Source organism: Oncorhynchus mykiss, chromosome 9 (genome assembly GCF_013265735.2).
Source record: "Oncorhynchus mykiss isolate Arlee chromosome 9, USDA_OmykA_1.1, whole genome shotgun sequence".
In the NCBI taxonomy this organism is placed as follows: Eukaryota; Metazoa; Chordata; class Actinopteri; order Salmoniformes; family Salmonidae; genus Oncorhynchus; species Oncorhynchus mykiss.
In genome coordinates, this window is record NC_048573.1 from 36898378 (window position 1) to 36912499 (window position 14122).

General features: G+C 41.5%; 1 protein-coding gene across 4 annotated transcripts in view; it reads right to left on the bottom strand.

The window, feature by feature from the left end:
- Positions 1-9323, bottom strand: part of LOC110531982 (protein bicaudal D homolog 2) — a 79819-nt gene extending 70496 nt beyond the window's left edge. For all 4 annotated transcript variants that reach the window (XM_036987905.1, XM_036987907.1, XM_036987906.1 and 1 more), the window contains exon 1: positions 8713-9323. In XM_036987905.1, coding sequence (XP_036843800.1) covers positions 8713-8952 — 240 coding nt within the window. In that variant the 5' untranslated portion in view covers positions 8953-9323. The remainder of the gene's footprint in view (positions 1-8712) is intronic.
- Between the last annotated feature and the right edge of the window lie 4799 nt (positions 9324-14122).

Here is a 14122-nt window from a genome sequence, read left to right on the forward strand (position 1 = left end):
CTCCTTCTCACCAAGAAAACCGTTACAGATATGAAGAACATTTAGTCTATTTCAAAAGAACAGAACAGCATACTCTGAGTTGTCCTTATGTTAGGTCCTGATCTGGCTGTTGGGTACACTAATTCATTTAGAAGACAGGATTTGCTTAGAATTCAGTGGCATTATTTTATATTATTTTATAGTATGAAAAAATCAATTGAACAAAGCTGAATAAAATAGAAAGGATATTTTCTCCAAATAATTTCTGATGGAGTGTGCACATGCGGCTATTCTGTGTTGAGCGTCAACAAAGAAACAGGTCCTTCTATATTCTTAATTTAGAGTTATTTATGTAACTTTAGTTGTTCTACAAACATCGGGTATATGTTTTGATTTTTAATACATTGTACATTGTATGATGTGACTCTAATGAGTTTTTTTTTTTTTTTTTTTTGCCGACCTGTACGCACTTTGTCAGTATCTCATTCACAATTTGAGAAGTACTTGATTACAATGTGAACGCGGCAGTAGATTATAAGCACAAATGTTCCATTAGTGGAAAATAATACTATCAAAAGTGAACGCAAATGCGATAATGCATGTACTGCTTTTATTATAAAGGTGCATTTTTATGGTGAATAGTATCTTCCCCAAACTTTAAATTCACACGCTGCTTATGTATCCCAGATAGACTCTACACCCCTTGTAAAGCAGAGTAATGTGCTTAATTTTAAGAAGTTATTTGGCCACTTTCGTTGTGATACAAACCTTATCACAACATATAGGCCTACGGGCTAGGCTACATGAGGTGTGCAACTATGATTTGAAAAAATTACAAAAAAAAGGCATCTTGCTTTAAACTGGGCATAATTCACAAGTGATAACATATAATTCACAAGCGATATGCTAATATTGTCACCCATCAGACTATTCTTGATTTAATCTTGTCTTTAAATATACAGTTGAAGTCAGAAGTTTACATACACCTTAGCCAAATACGTTTAAAATCCTGATATTTAATCCTAGTAAAAATTCACAGTCTTAGGTCAGTTAGGAGCACCACTTTATTTTAAGAATGTGAAATGTCAGAATAATAGAAGAGAGAATGATTTATTTCAGCTTTTATTTCTTTCATCACATTCCCAGTGGGTCAGAAGTATACATACACCCAATAAGTATTTGGTAGCATTGCCTTTAAATTGTTTAACTTGGGTTGTGGTAGACTACTTGGGTAGTCTACCACAAGCTTCCCACAATAAATTGGGTGAATTATGGCCCATTCCTCCTAACAGAGCTGGAGTAACTGAGTCAGGTTTCTAGGCCTCCTTTACTCGCACACGCTTTTTCAGTTCTGCCCACAAATTTTCTGTAGGATTGAGGTCAGGGCTTTGTGATGGTCACTCCAATACCTTGACTTTATTGTCCTTAAGCCATTTTGCCACAACTTTGGAAGTATGCTTGGGGTCATTGTCCATTTGGAAGACCCATTTGCAACCAAGCTTTAACTTCCTGACTGATGTCTTGAGATGTTGCTTCAATATATCCACACAATTTTCCTACCTCATGATGCCATCTATTTTGTGAAGTACACCAGTCCCTCCTGCAGCACAGCACCCTCACAACATGATGCTGCCACCCCCGTGCGTCACGGTTGGGACGGTATTCTTCGGCTTGCAAGCCTCCCCCTTTTTTCTCCAAACATAACGATGGTCATTATGGCCAAACAGTTCTATTTTTGTTTCATCAGACCAGAGGACAGTTCTCTTGCAAACCGTAGTCTGGCTTTTTTATGGCGGTTTTGGAGCAATGGCTTCTTCCTTGCTGAGCGGCCTTTCAGGTTATGTCGATATAGGACTTTTACTGTGGATATAGATACTTTTGAACCTGTTTCCTTCAGCATCTTCATAGGGTCCTTTGCTGTTGTTCTGTGATGGATTTGCACTTTTCGCACCAAAGTATGTTCATCTCTAGGAGACAGAACGTGTCTCCTTCCTGAGCCTATTATTTAACTAGGCAAGTCAGTTAAGAACAAATTCTTATTTACAATGACGGCCTAGGAACAGTGGGTTAACTGCCTTGTTCAGGGGCAGAACGACAGATTTTTTACTTGTCACCTCAGGGATTCAATCTGGCAACCTTTCGGTTACTGCCCCAACCCTCAAACCACTAGGCTACCTGCACTTAAATAGCAAATGGAGGACGCGTTTCCTGTGGTTCATCTTCATGCCAGCCAGGTAGGCTATACTCCTATTGTAAAGATAATCAATGTGCTAAATATATTTTTAATATTATGAAAGTTGAGAAATAAATATAGTAGGTCTAGCCTATAGAAAGCTGATGGGATCCTCCTCTTTTTAATAGAGGCCATCACTCTGTTTTCTTGCGCAATTGCATAGCCTATAAAAATGTTGTGCAACATGAGCTCATGGGATCTCATGAAGTGTTTGATTAGATTTTGATTACATTTGCATTGATGTCAGAGTGATTTGAGGGATAATAGAGTCCTGAGTACCAGGCAGGTAGCAAATTGGTAGTCTACTAATGACTCAGCAGCATCAGAGCTTGGAGAAGCCTAATTACTGTGACTAAACGGTCACTTGGAATTTGACTGCCTTCACGACTCATGACTGCCGGTGTGGCGGTAATACGGTCACCACAACATCCCTAATCCTAGGGGTTTGACACAACGAACACAGTGGAGGGGTTTAAAGTCACACCAAACATCTTTGTTAAAGGACATATAGATATGTGCTTTAGCGATCTGGCATTTAAAAAGGGACAAAAGTGACCCATCCTTACAAATACAGCCACAATGGGACCTCTCTCAATCTCTCCTGAAGTCATTCCTCTGTGTTCTGAGAGCGTTTAACGCTCCCTTCATCTTTGACACACAAGACCTGTTAACCCTATCGGGCTTAGGCACTCAAAGGCCAGCGAGCCGAGCACAGAGTGCCCAGTTCTTCTGAGCTTAACTGTATTTTAGCCTCCGATTGTCAGGGAGAATTCCACAGCCTGATGCACAGCTGCTGGAGAGAGAGGGAGAGAGAAAAAGAGGGAGAGAGGGAGGGGGCGTGACTGAATGGCTATAGTGTGTTCTCTGACACTCTCCACAATGTCACAAGAACTCAGAGAACACTGGCCTTTGTCATGACAACAGTAGTGTGTGTGTGTGTGTGTGTGGTGTGTGTGTGTGTGTGTGTGTGTGTGTGTGTGTGTGTGTGTGTGTGTGTGTGTGTGTGTGTTGACTAACAGCATTGGTCCAGCATTGGAGAGAAACAAAGAAAAAGATGTGGAAAGAGAAGGCTATGGAATGTTCTATGGGCCCGTTGTCTGCTCCCACAATAATTTTAGAATGCTGTCAACTTTATGGCCACCCGGTCAACCTCGTGACAATCGGTTCCACAGGCCTGAGAGAGGCCCAGAGCTTTAGATTTGCTACATGTAACAGCAACAGTTGCTTGAGATGATGTCACATGCAACATTGCATCCTAGCTGTGTAACACCAGTCTCAACATTCACAACAAGACAGATATTCCACAGTCTCAGTGAAGTTACCCCTAACCACTGTTTTATTTCCCTGTAATAGTTATGGTTAAAATGGGTTTCAAGGAAACCACAATTTCCAGCCCAGTGATAAACGATACCTGGAAGGATGGCATCACGAGACTATGGGGTTAAAGCCATCTAATCCTGGATCTGTGGTTGGGGACTCCCACGAGTCACAAGAACAGTTAAAGAAAGGTGTGGCACATGATGTCTTTGCTGAGTGGTTTAAATTAAGAATATAAACAACAGCCGTGGGGGCTCGAGTCTGTAAACCTGTGATTTCATCAACTGGTAAGGTGAAGGTGTAGTATAATATCATTAACTTGTCATTTGAAGTTGTACTCTAAATGGTAAAGAGGCTAAAGTCCACAGTCGTATCATCAATAAGGTGGAGAGTATAGCAGCCTAATCACATTATAGGACTAAGGAGGATTGTGCTAAACCTGCTCTTATAAACCTACGCTTTGACAGCAGGTTTACCTTGTGTTTTGATAGGATCTTCTCATTGGAGACGAAGGAGAGGAGGAGAAAGGAAACGAGGAGAGGAATCCATCTTAAATTATTGAGAAGCACCCTAGGACACCCCAGAGGAGCCGGGGGCCAAGTGACCCAGGATGTAGGTCTAATGGACACTATAATCCAAGATAGCCATAGCAGCTATTTTGGCTATAAATGGGCTATCAACAGTCAACAAACAGAAAGCACCCTCTACCCCTGAAAGGTGTGGTAAGATTGGGGGGTGGAGAAAGTTGGCTTGCCAATGGACCACTCACTCAGAAACCATGTTCAGAGTCAAAGCAAAGCCAAACACAGAGGTTGTGATCTTATGTTACAGTAACATGTAAGGGGAGGGTGAGAGACCCAAGGAATGACAATATACCAACAGTAGGAATCTAAAGCCTGGGCAGTATGTTAGTATGGGAGCAGCATGTCAGGGTGACTAGCAAGTAGCAGGGCAGGATTCCTAGAATACTGGCTACTAGAAAATCTGGAACAACGAGAGGGAAATAACATGTAAGGAATCAGTGGATGGACATATAGAAAGACAAAAAAAATATCCTCAGAATATACCATATCAAATCTATCCATAGAATAGCCTCCATCCATGGACGGTCTCTGATGGTTTCCTGTATGTGTGCCATTCTGCAGCAGCAGGTAGCTGTAAAGCCTTCATTTGCAGAGCAGCAGCCTCAGTCACACACTCACAGTCACACTGGTCGTAACACCTGCTGGGAAGGCAGCATGCCGGATTCTCAAATTAAGGCAAAGATCTGTGCTGTTACTAGGCAACTGACTAGGCAACATCACAGAGATGAATTCCTCCAATTTATTGTGCTGTGTGTGTGTTCTCTTCTGCAGTTTGCCCTTCCCTGCCCCCGGGGTTAGGCCTACTCCAGTTTCAAGGGCAACTGGACTTTGCTCAATGCCAACAATGATTTCTGACCGGCTTTTTCCCACCCAGATTGGGACAAAAGAGTTACATCTGTCCTTTTAACACATAACAAATATTAATTGTGTGCACACGCAGAGACAAACACAGGGTCCAGTGTTGGACAGACAATGATGTGTAAATCTCCCAGGTAAATCTCCCAGGTTGTCCTCAGAGAGGACAGAGAGAACAACCAAAGAGTAAAGATAACCAAACATGGTATTCACCATTTTAAATAGTAGCCAGGTACAGCTATGTAATAACCAGAGAGAATGGTCATCCAACATTTACCTGACTAGACAGTAGTCCAACAGTCCTAGCAACCCCTAGAGACAAAGGACAGGCAACATTCTGTTTGTACAAGTCAGCTAGACCATCTTACCAGTCGCCAAAATTGCTGCTAATAGTGCTCCCTTAACTCAGCACACAGTGGCAGGCCAATAGAAATTAGCCATTTGAATTCAGACAACCCATTGCGACTGAAGTACTATAATGACATGAGTGCACTGCACCATAGGCCATCTGAGTTAACAGTGTGTTTCAGCAGAATAACATCTCACCCTCCTCTATTACAGATTATTCTATTCAGGCATCCTGTATAAAATGAAATATGAAGAAATGTTTTGTTATTATTGTATTGTATTATTGTATTTTTTGTGGATATCATCCACTGAGATAAGGTGTATTTTTAGAAGAAGATAAAAATTCTGGGGGTGCTGGAGCACCCTCAGCACCCATATCCACACTTCCTGTGGCTATGCATTGAGGGCAGTCATTAAAATTAATTAAAATATAAATTCAATTTGGCACACAGCAAACGGATCCAGGTATAACTCTATGGAATTCTCAATATCCACAATACTCTCACAAATGGCAACCCCACAAACAATTAACTGATTTCCTGGTGGACAAGTCTTAATGATCATCAAACCAGAATTGCTCAAACAAACGGTGGATATTAGACATTTGTTCATTCAAAACACCATTTTCCGTGACTAACCAATGAGTCATCGCCAACTTGGTAAATCAGACAAAAATGCAAAGATTCGGGCTGTTTAAAAAAAATAATAGTCTGCTTCGAAAAGTGGAAGGAAAACAAAAGCACCCCTATAATTTTCTTGAAGCAATCAGTTTACCCTATTCTTGCTCTATCTCTGTCAGTTTGTTTCCTCTATTCAGGAGTTTTCCATGTTATTCTGAGATAGTGGCCAAAAGAAAGCATGGGAACACAGAGCAGAGGCTGCTGAGAAAGCACTCTAAAAACCCAGCCACTAACCACAGAGCGAGAGCGAGAGAGAGAGAGGGAGAGAGAGAGAGATGCAATAGTGAGGGGGAGAAAGAGGGCGAAGAGACAGAGGAAAGGGACGACAGAGAGAAACAATGTGTTTATTGCCTTAAGCTTTTACTGTGTTATATCTGTTCAGCCAAGGGTTCCTCTCCCTTTTTCTCTGCCTCCCTCCTCTCTCTCTCTCTGCCTCATTCCACTCACATATTTACAGACCCAAGGGAGCTGTCATCATAGGGTACCCGGCCCACTGTGCCATGATGATTGGTTTGTTCTAGTCATGTGGGAGGCAATAAGGAAGTAACATCTCAGAGATAGGTTCCACATAGCAGGAAGTGACTCATCCAGGCCATGCAGTGAATCTCTGGGGAGAAATCTCAGTGCAAAAAAAGGACATGCCCCTTTTCTACCAAACTGCTCTGGGACACGTAAGCTGTTCAGCAGCTGCAGCAGTTCATTCTGACTCCCTACCCTACTTCTTACCTCACTCTCCTTCTTCCCTAATCAAAATCACAAGGCTGCTGAAACCTCTGCCAGGAAAAGGAAGGTAGAACTAGGACTGGCGTGTTACATTTAAGTGGGAAAAGGGGTTTTCACAGTTTGGAAAGACAGGCCAGTGCTTTATCCTGTCTCCCTGCCCTAACTAACATTCCTGAATGGTCAAAACTCATTTAGTTTCCTCTGTGAGTAGGTTACTCATCCTTCCTCTTTTTCAGGCGGGAACTTTCAAAATTCAAAAACCACATGTCCGCCTCTTTTTCAAACCAGACTGGAAATACCAGATAATTAAGGTCCTCTGGTTTGAGAGACTGCTTCACTAAGAGTATTGTCAAAATTGGCATTAGAGAGGACGTATGTGTGTTTAAATGAGGGATTAAACGATATCAACCAAAAGCAATTGAGTGAATGTCCACTTTTTTATCAGTTGCACATGAATAAACAGGGTGGCAGTGGATAACCATTACTCAGATACATTAGTGAAGATAGAATGTTCAGCAAGTCAGATAACTCATCTTCATCCTCATTGGAGTAAGCCTCTATAATATTTCAGCGGTGCAATATACACTGAACAAAAATATAAACACAACATGTAAAGTGTTGGTCCCATGTTTCATGAGCTGAAATAAAAGATTCCAGAAATGTTTCATGTGCACAAAAAGCTTATTTCTCTCAAATGATGTCCACAAATATGTTTACAGCCCTGTTAGTCAGCATTTCTCCTTCGCCAAGATAATCCATTCCCCTGAAAGGTGTGGTATATCAAGAAGCTGATTAAACAGCATGGCCATTACACAGGTGCACCTTGTGCGGGGGACAATAAAAAGCCACTCTAAAATGTGCAGTTTTGTCACACAAGTTTTCACACAAGTTTTGATGGAGCATGCAATCGGCATGCTGACGGCAGGAATGTCCACCAGAGCTGTTGCCTGATAATTGAATGTTAATTTCTCTTCCATAAGCACCTCCAATGTTGTTTTAGAGAATTTGGCAGTAAGTCCAACCTGCCACTCAACCACAGACCACGTGTATGGCGTCCTGTGGGTGACGGGTTTGCTGATGTCAACGTTGTCAACAGAGTGCCCCATGGTGGCGGTGGTGTTATGGTATTGGGCAGGCATAAACTACGGACAATGACCACACTTGCAATTTATCGATAGCAATTTGAACGCACAGATACCGTGACGAGATTCTGAGGTCCATTGTGGTGCTATTCATTCACCGACATCACCTTATGTTTTAGCACGATAATGCACAGCTCCATGTCGCAAAGATCTGTACGCAATTCCTGTAAACTGAAAATTACAACATTCCACAGGCCACAATTAACAGTCTGATAAACTCTATGCAAAGGAGATGGTCGCGCTGCATGATGCAAATGGTGGTCACACCAGATACTGACTGGTTTTCTGATCCACGGTCCTACCTTTTTTTGTAAGGTATCTGTGACCAACAGATGCAAATCTGTATTCCCAGTCATGTGAAATCCATAGAATAGGGCCTAATGCATTTATTTAAATTGACTAATTTTATTTAAACTGTAACTCAGTAAAATCTTTTAAATTGTTAGATGTTGCGTTTATATTTTTGTTCAGTATATTGGAGTTTACATTTCAAATCCCACAGCAAATGACAATACACAACAAACACTGTATGGGCATGGAAAAACAGAACGCATGTCTCTAACCCCAATATCTTAAATTAGAAAAAGCTAATTCCACAGCAGTTTAGAAAGATATTACGAAGCCTATAGCTAGAAGGGGCAGTATGGCAATAATATAAATCCCCCCTGAGAGGGGAATCATTGATAGAACATAAGGCAAAGTTACACGTACTTCATCACCCCCCCCCCCCCCTCCCTCCCGCCACCCCTACACACGCACACAAATATAAAATGCATGGCATTTTACAGCAGTTCAAATGTATATTTCAATTTCATACAGAAAATATACACCGTTAAAAGACTACAACATACCTCTTTGAGCACGTCCAGTTCCTGGCGCACGGTCTCGTATTCGATCTCCAGGTCGTCATACTGATGTTTAAGCTGCTGCTTCTCCTCCAGCACTGCCAGCCCGTACTCCGCCGCCTGGATCTTCTCATGGGTGGTCTCACTCAGCTCCCGGGAAAGGCGCTCTATCTCGGCTCGCAGACACTCCGGTTCGGCCTCCAGCACGAGCATCGTTTCAGAATAGCGCTGCTCCTCCACGGACATACTATGGATGTTGGTGATGGATCAACCTTGGCCGATGCGCCAGCTAATCATACGACGAACGACGAGGGGATGAGACGGCTTCAAGCGGGTCCAATCTTGAAGGATCGCGGAGAACCCTTTCGTTTGAATAGATTATTAGATTCTTCTGTATTTGAACTGCATGATCGGTACTCTTGCGTTTCTCCTTGCCACTTTGGGTATTGCGTTTTCGGTCATGAAGCTGTGGTGTCTTTATTTCTTCCGGCAGGAGAGGCTTGTCTGTTATCCCTACAACTGCTCCATGACTGCAGTTCCTTTGCCCTTCGCCTCTCCCCGGCTGCTCAGAGCGATTGGGGCGAGAAGCTGTCTAGCGCTGTCAGATCACTCAGCTGAGAGAACTAGAATATAAGAATGGTGGTTGATGGGAACTGTAGTCCCACAAACGCCAGTGCATAGACGTCAGGAAAATGCACTCATATCCCATCAGACATTGTGTGCAGGCTAGTCTAAGGTGAAACGTGTGGAACACGGAAGCGGCATTTTATTTTCAAAGGAATGGGTCTAGAAAAGATTTGGTCACTGTGAATCTCGTGCCATCTGTCGGTTGTTTCTGTAGATTCACGATGCTGTAGTCACAGCGGCTTTTGACAAGAACATCACTCTGAGCGATCAACTTGATCAAATGACTAAAGCAGATAATAGGTTATGAACTAAATAGCCTATTGTCATTGATATTGTCATGCATTTATTGAGGCTGGATGCATAGTTTTTTTTGCCGGTGTGGTGGTATAACTGAGCTGTTGGAATATGACAATATGAGCGCTTATTGTAAAGAGCGATCCGTAAGCCATCCCCAGTGGGCAGAGCTAGGCATGTTGCACTGGACACTTTTTAATACGATGATTTTTGTTTATACAATGGGTCCCGTGTGGGTCTGTATGGCCTAGTTATGCTAATAGACAATATTTGAGGACAGTGTATTAAAGTTAATTTCGTCTTTGACTTCAGAAGTAAAATATCTTTGAATAGTAGGCCTAAACAGGGAAACAACAAGTCCCAGATCAAATTTCAATCAAATGTATTTATAAAGCCCTTCTTACATCAGCCGATGTCACAAAGTGCTGTACAGAAACCCAGCCTAAAACCCCAAACAGCAAACAATGTAGGTGTAGAAGCACCAGACAGTTCTCAATAGAACATACCAAAGGGGGGCATAGTTTTCTATTTAAATTATTGGGGGTCATCTGAAATCAGTGGCAACCCATGTTTAGCCCCCCCCCCTCCCTAACACACAATGTTTTTTATTTTGACATTAATACGTTTCACATATCAGTTTACAAACCATGTAAAAAAAAAAAAGAAGAATTAAGTTAAGAAAGCCTCATACAAACATGGTCTCTTTTTTGCTTTCTTGAGCAGATTCAAAATGCAGGTATTTTAGCCTAGGTCAGCGCTTTCGGCAGCCAATTGAAAATACACAGAGTAAGGGTTGGTAATGTTCTCTAGTTGTGCCGTGATTGGGTCAGTGTTCTGTCACTCATCGGGATACTACATCACCGAAAAATCTACAGGGAGAGCTATTGATTTACATTAGACGTGCCCATCCAAGAAGGCTCAAGGTCATTGGCCACAGACAAAATTACGTCAAATCACGTTATATCTACCGTAGCTTTGATTGAGCTGATCATGTCAACATCATACTTTCAAAATCTTAGCTAGCTAGTTAAACAAGCAGTCATCATCATGAATCAAGTCGACAATCTACTGGCAAATCCTTATGTAGCCAAATCTACATGTAGCCTATAGTCTGTTTTAGAGAAATGTCATCATCAAATATTGTAAGAGCTTTCATTGTCTGCTTATATGCACCCTTTATTTATCCTACGGTTCTGACTTGGTGTACAGGAAGAATACTGTAAGAACGGCCCATGTTCTGCATTCTGTCGCTGTACATTTCAAAAGTGCTGAACAAATAGTTATATTGAATACGTTAGCTCGCTCATTGTTTTAATCGAAATTACAGACTGCCTCTTATCCGCTCATCATTCCTTTATGCCATAGTTTGTACATCTAAATTGTCAGTAGAAACCACATTTGTTTAAGCAAGTCAGCCATATCAGCTATGTTTTTTTAAGGCAGTAAATGAGGCTGAATTAACTGTTTCACTGCCAGACAAGGCTTCGCTGATAGCCAGGTGTAGTGTTACGTTGTGTTGTGTTGTGTAGTGGCTTTGCTGGCATGTGTAACAGTATAGCTTCCGTCCCTCTCCTCGCCCCAACACACATCAACGACGGTCACTCACGAAGCATCGTTACCCATCGCACCACAAAAGCCGTGGCCCTTGCAGAGCACGGGGAACAACTACTTCTAGGTCTCAGAGCGAGTGACTGTTATGGGTGTAAGATGGCACAGTGATGCCATCTGTTGGTAAATGTTCATTACTGCAACTCATGTGTTTTACCGGTGTGCTTGAGATACCCGGATGTATTGTGATGTACTGAACAAGACTGGTTACTCGCATCAATGCCTCTGTCTCGTCATTTAACATTCAAACAGTGACGTCACCGACTGAAACACTTAGCCCGCACCACCGCTAACTAGCTAGCCATTTCACATCGGCCACACACCCCCCTTTTGACCTCCTCCTTTTCCGCAGCAACCAGTGATCCGGGTCAACAGCATCATTGTAACAGTATAGCTTACATCCCACTCCTCGCCCCAACCTGAGCTCGAACCAGGGACCCTCTGCTCGAACAAGGGACCCTCTGCACACATCAACCACAGTCACTCACGAAGCATCGTTACCCATCGCGCCACAAAAAAAAGGCGCGATGCTGAACAGGGGAACAGCTACTTCTAGGTCTCAGAGCGAGTGACGTCACCGACTGAAACACTGTTAGCGCGCACCACCGCTAACTAGCTAGCCATTTCACATCAGCCACACATGCTTCTAAAATATTTTGGGAGAGTTTGCTCCACCAAGATGTATATGCTAAAATCGCCACTGTCTGAAATATCAATATAGAGATACAATTAAATTGTGTTTTTGAAAAGATGGTCCTGGCTGAGAATAGAACATTTCGTTTTCTACTTTGGTTTGGCACTGTTTACCACAATTTTCTGGAAAAGTCCATAATTAACATATATAGCTCTGGATCCAATGTCATACCACTGTAACACCTTGTGAATGATTTACCCCTTTATAGAATACACTTTTTTCCTCATGACTCAAAGCTGTGTTACCATTAACATTGGCTGCATATCCATTGTCCTTCTCCCAAAGTGTGGACTTGCACATTTATTCTCATCTCAGGGATTTAATAATGTTGTAAAGTAGCTCAATGCTTACACCTATCCAATGCTTGGATGAGGAGAGTGATGAACAATTGATATGCAGACATTGATTTCAGCTGGATTCATAAACAGAGGGTCTGTGTTCCAAATGGCACCCTGTTCCCTTTACATAGTGCAGTCATTTTGACCAGGGCCCATAGGTGGTCAAAAGTAGTACATTATACAGGGAAATGTTATAGGGAATAGGGTCCCCTTTTGGATGCATTCAGCCTGATGAGCCCCACACCGCTAATTGTAAACCATTCCTCCATCCCATTCGCCCAGTCAAGCAAATGAAGCCGTGAGACTGTGATTTTTTTCACCTTTGTTTAACCAGGTAGGCCAGATGAGAACAAGTTCTCATTTACAACTGCGACCTGGCCAAGATAAAGCAAAGCAGTGCGACAAAAACAACAACACAGAGTTACACATGGGATAAACAAATGTACAGTCAATAACACAAAATAAAAAAAACACAATAGAAAAATCTATATACACTGTGTGAAATGTAGTAAGACTAGGGAGGTAAGCAACAAATAGGCCATAATGGCGAAGTAATTATAATTTAGCATTAACATTGGAGTGATAGATGTGCAGATGATGATGTGCAAGTAGAGATACTGGGGTGCAAAAAGATAAAAAATAAATAACAATTTGGGGAATGAGATAGTTGGGTGGGCTATTTACAGATGGGCTGTGTACAGGTGCAGTGATTGGTAAGCTTAAAGTTAATACAGTTGAAGTCGGAAGTATACATACACTTTAGACAAATACATTTAAACTCAGTTTTTTACAATTCCTGACATTTATTCCTAGTAAAAATTCCCTGTTTTAGGTCAGTTACAGTTTTCTCAATTGCTAAAACACAATTTCTGAAACCTTGCTCCATTTCCTGAAAACATTAAATACAAAACCTCATCTACAAGCACTATTTACATAACCTCTGACTCCTCTTGCAAAATGAAACATTCGCCTCGAAACAGTTTTACCTGTGTTCCAAATAAAACACTGCTCTCAAATCAAAAAGAAAGTGATCAAAATGATATACACTCTCAAGCAGTCAGTGAACAATACACCGAAAAATAGAAAACACATTGTTCAAAACATACAATTCTCAGGGAGAAGTACATTTTTAATCAAAAAAAAATTCATATTTTTACGTCATTGTCTTTTGATGAACGAAAACATGTTCTATCATAGTAGCTCAAAATTGATCAGAAATTATTACTCTGCTTTGCTCTTTGCAATTTTGTTTGTACCCCTATTTTTACAGTACTGTACCCTGCATCTCACAAACTTGTCCTTGTCTCTGGGATACTGTAATTCTTGTTCTTTGTTGATATGAACCTGCAACCAGTCAAAATCTATTGAGCAGTCAGTACTGTTAGTAAATGGAAAGCACAATGTTCAGGGCCATACAATTTGTCCATTGTACAGTATACAGCCTACAATGCATTATACTACAGTATCCATTCTCAGACTTTCTCCTTCCCACCTTCAACAACCTGTTTGCTCTCTGAACTGGCTTATATTGGTTGTGTCGCATCATTTGAAACAGGTTAAATCAATTTTGAGTGGTTGTGTTCAATCAATGACATATGTTCTCTATTTGTATTTGATTGTTGCCACTTGTGTTTACCAGTATGGATGACATGTGCATTAGAGTGCAGAATGTGTTTTGAGAATGAGAATGTGTTTAGAGTTTTGCTGAAAAGTCTAAGTGAGATCTGCAAATTGTGTTTTACCATGTGAAATGGTTTAAGGTATTGACAATAGACTGCATAATTAGCTAAATGAGTCCAGGCAACTGAGAACTTTGTTCAGCCAATGGGTTTGAGTGTTTTAGCAATTGAGAAAA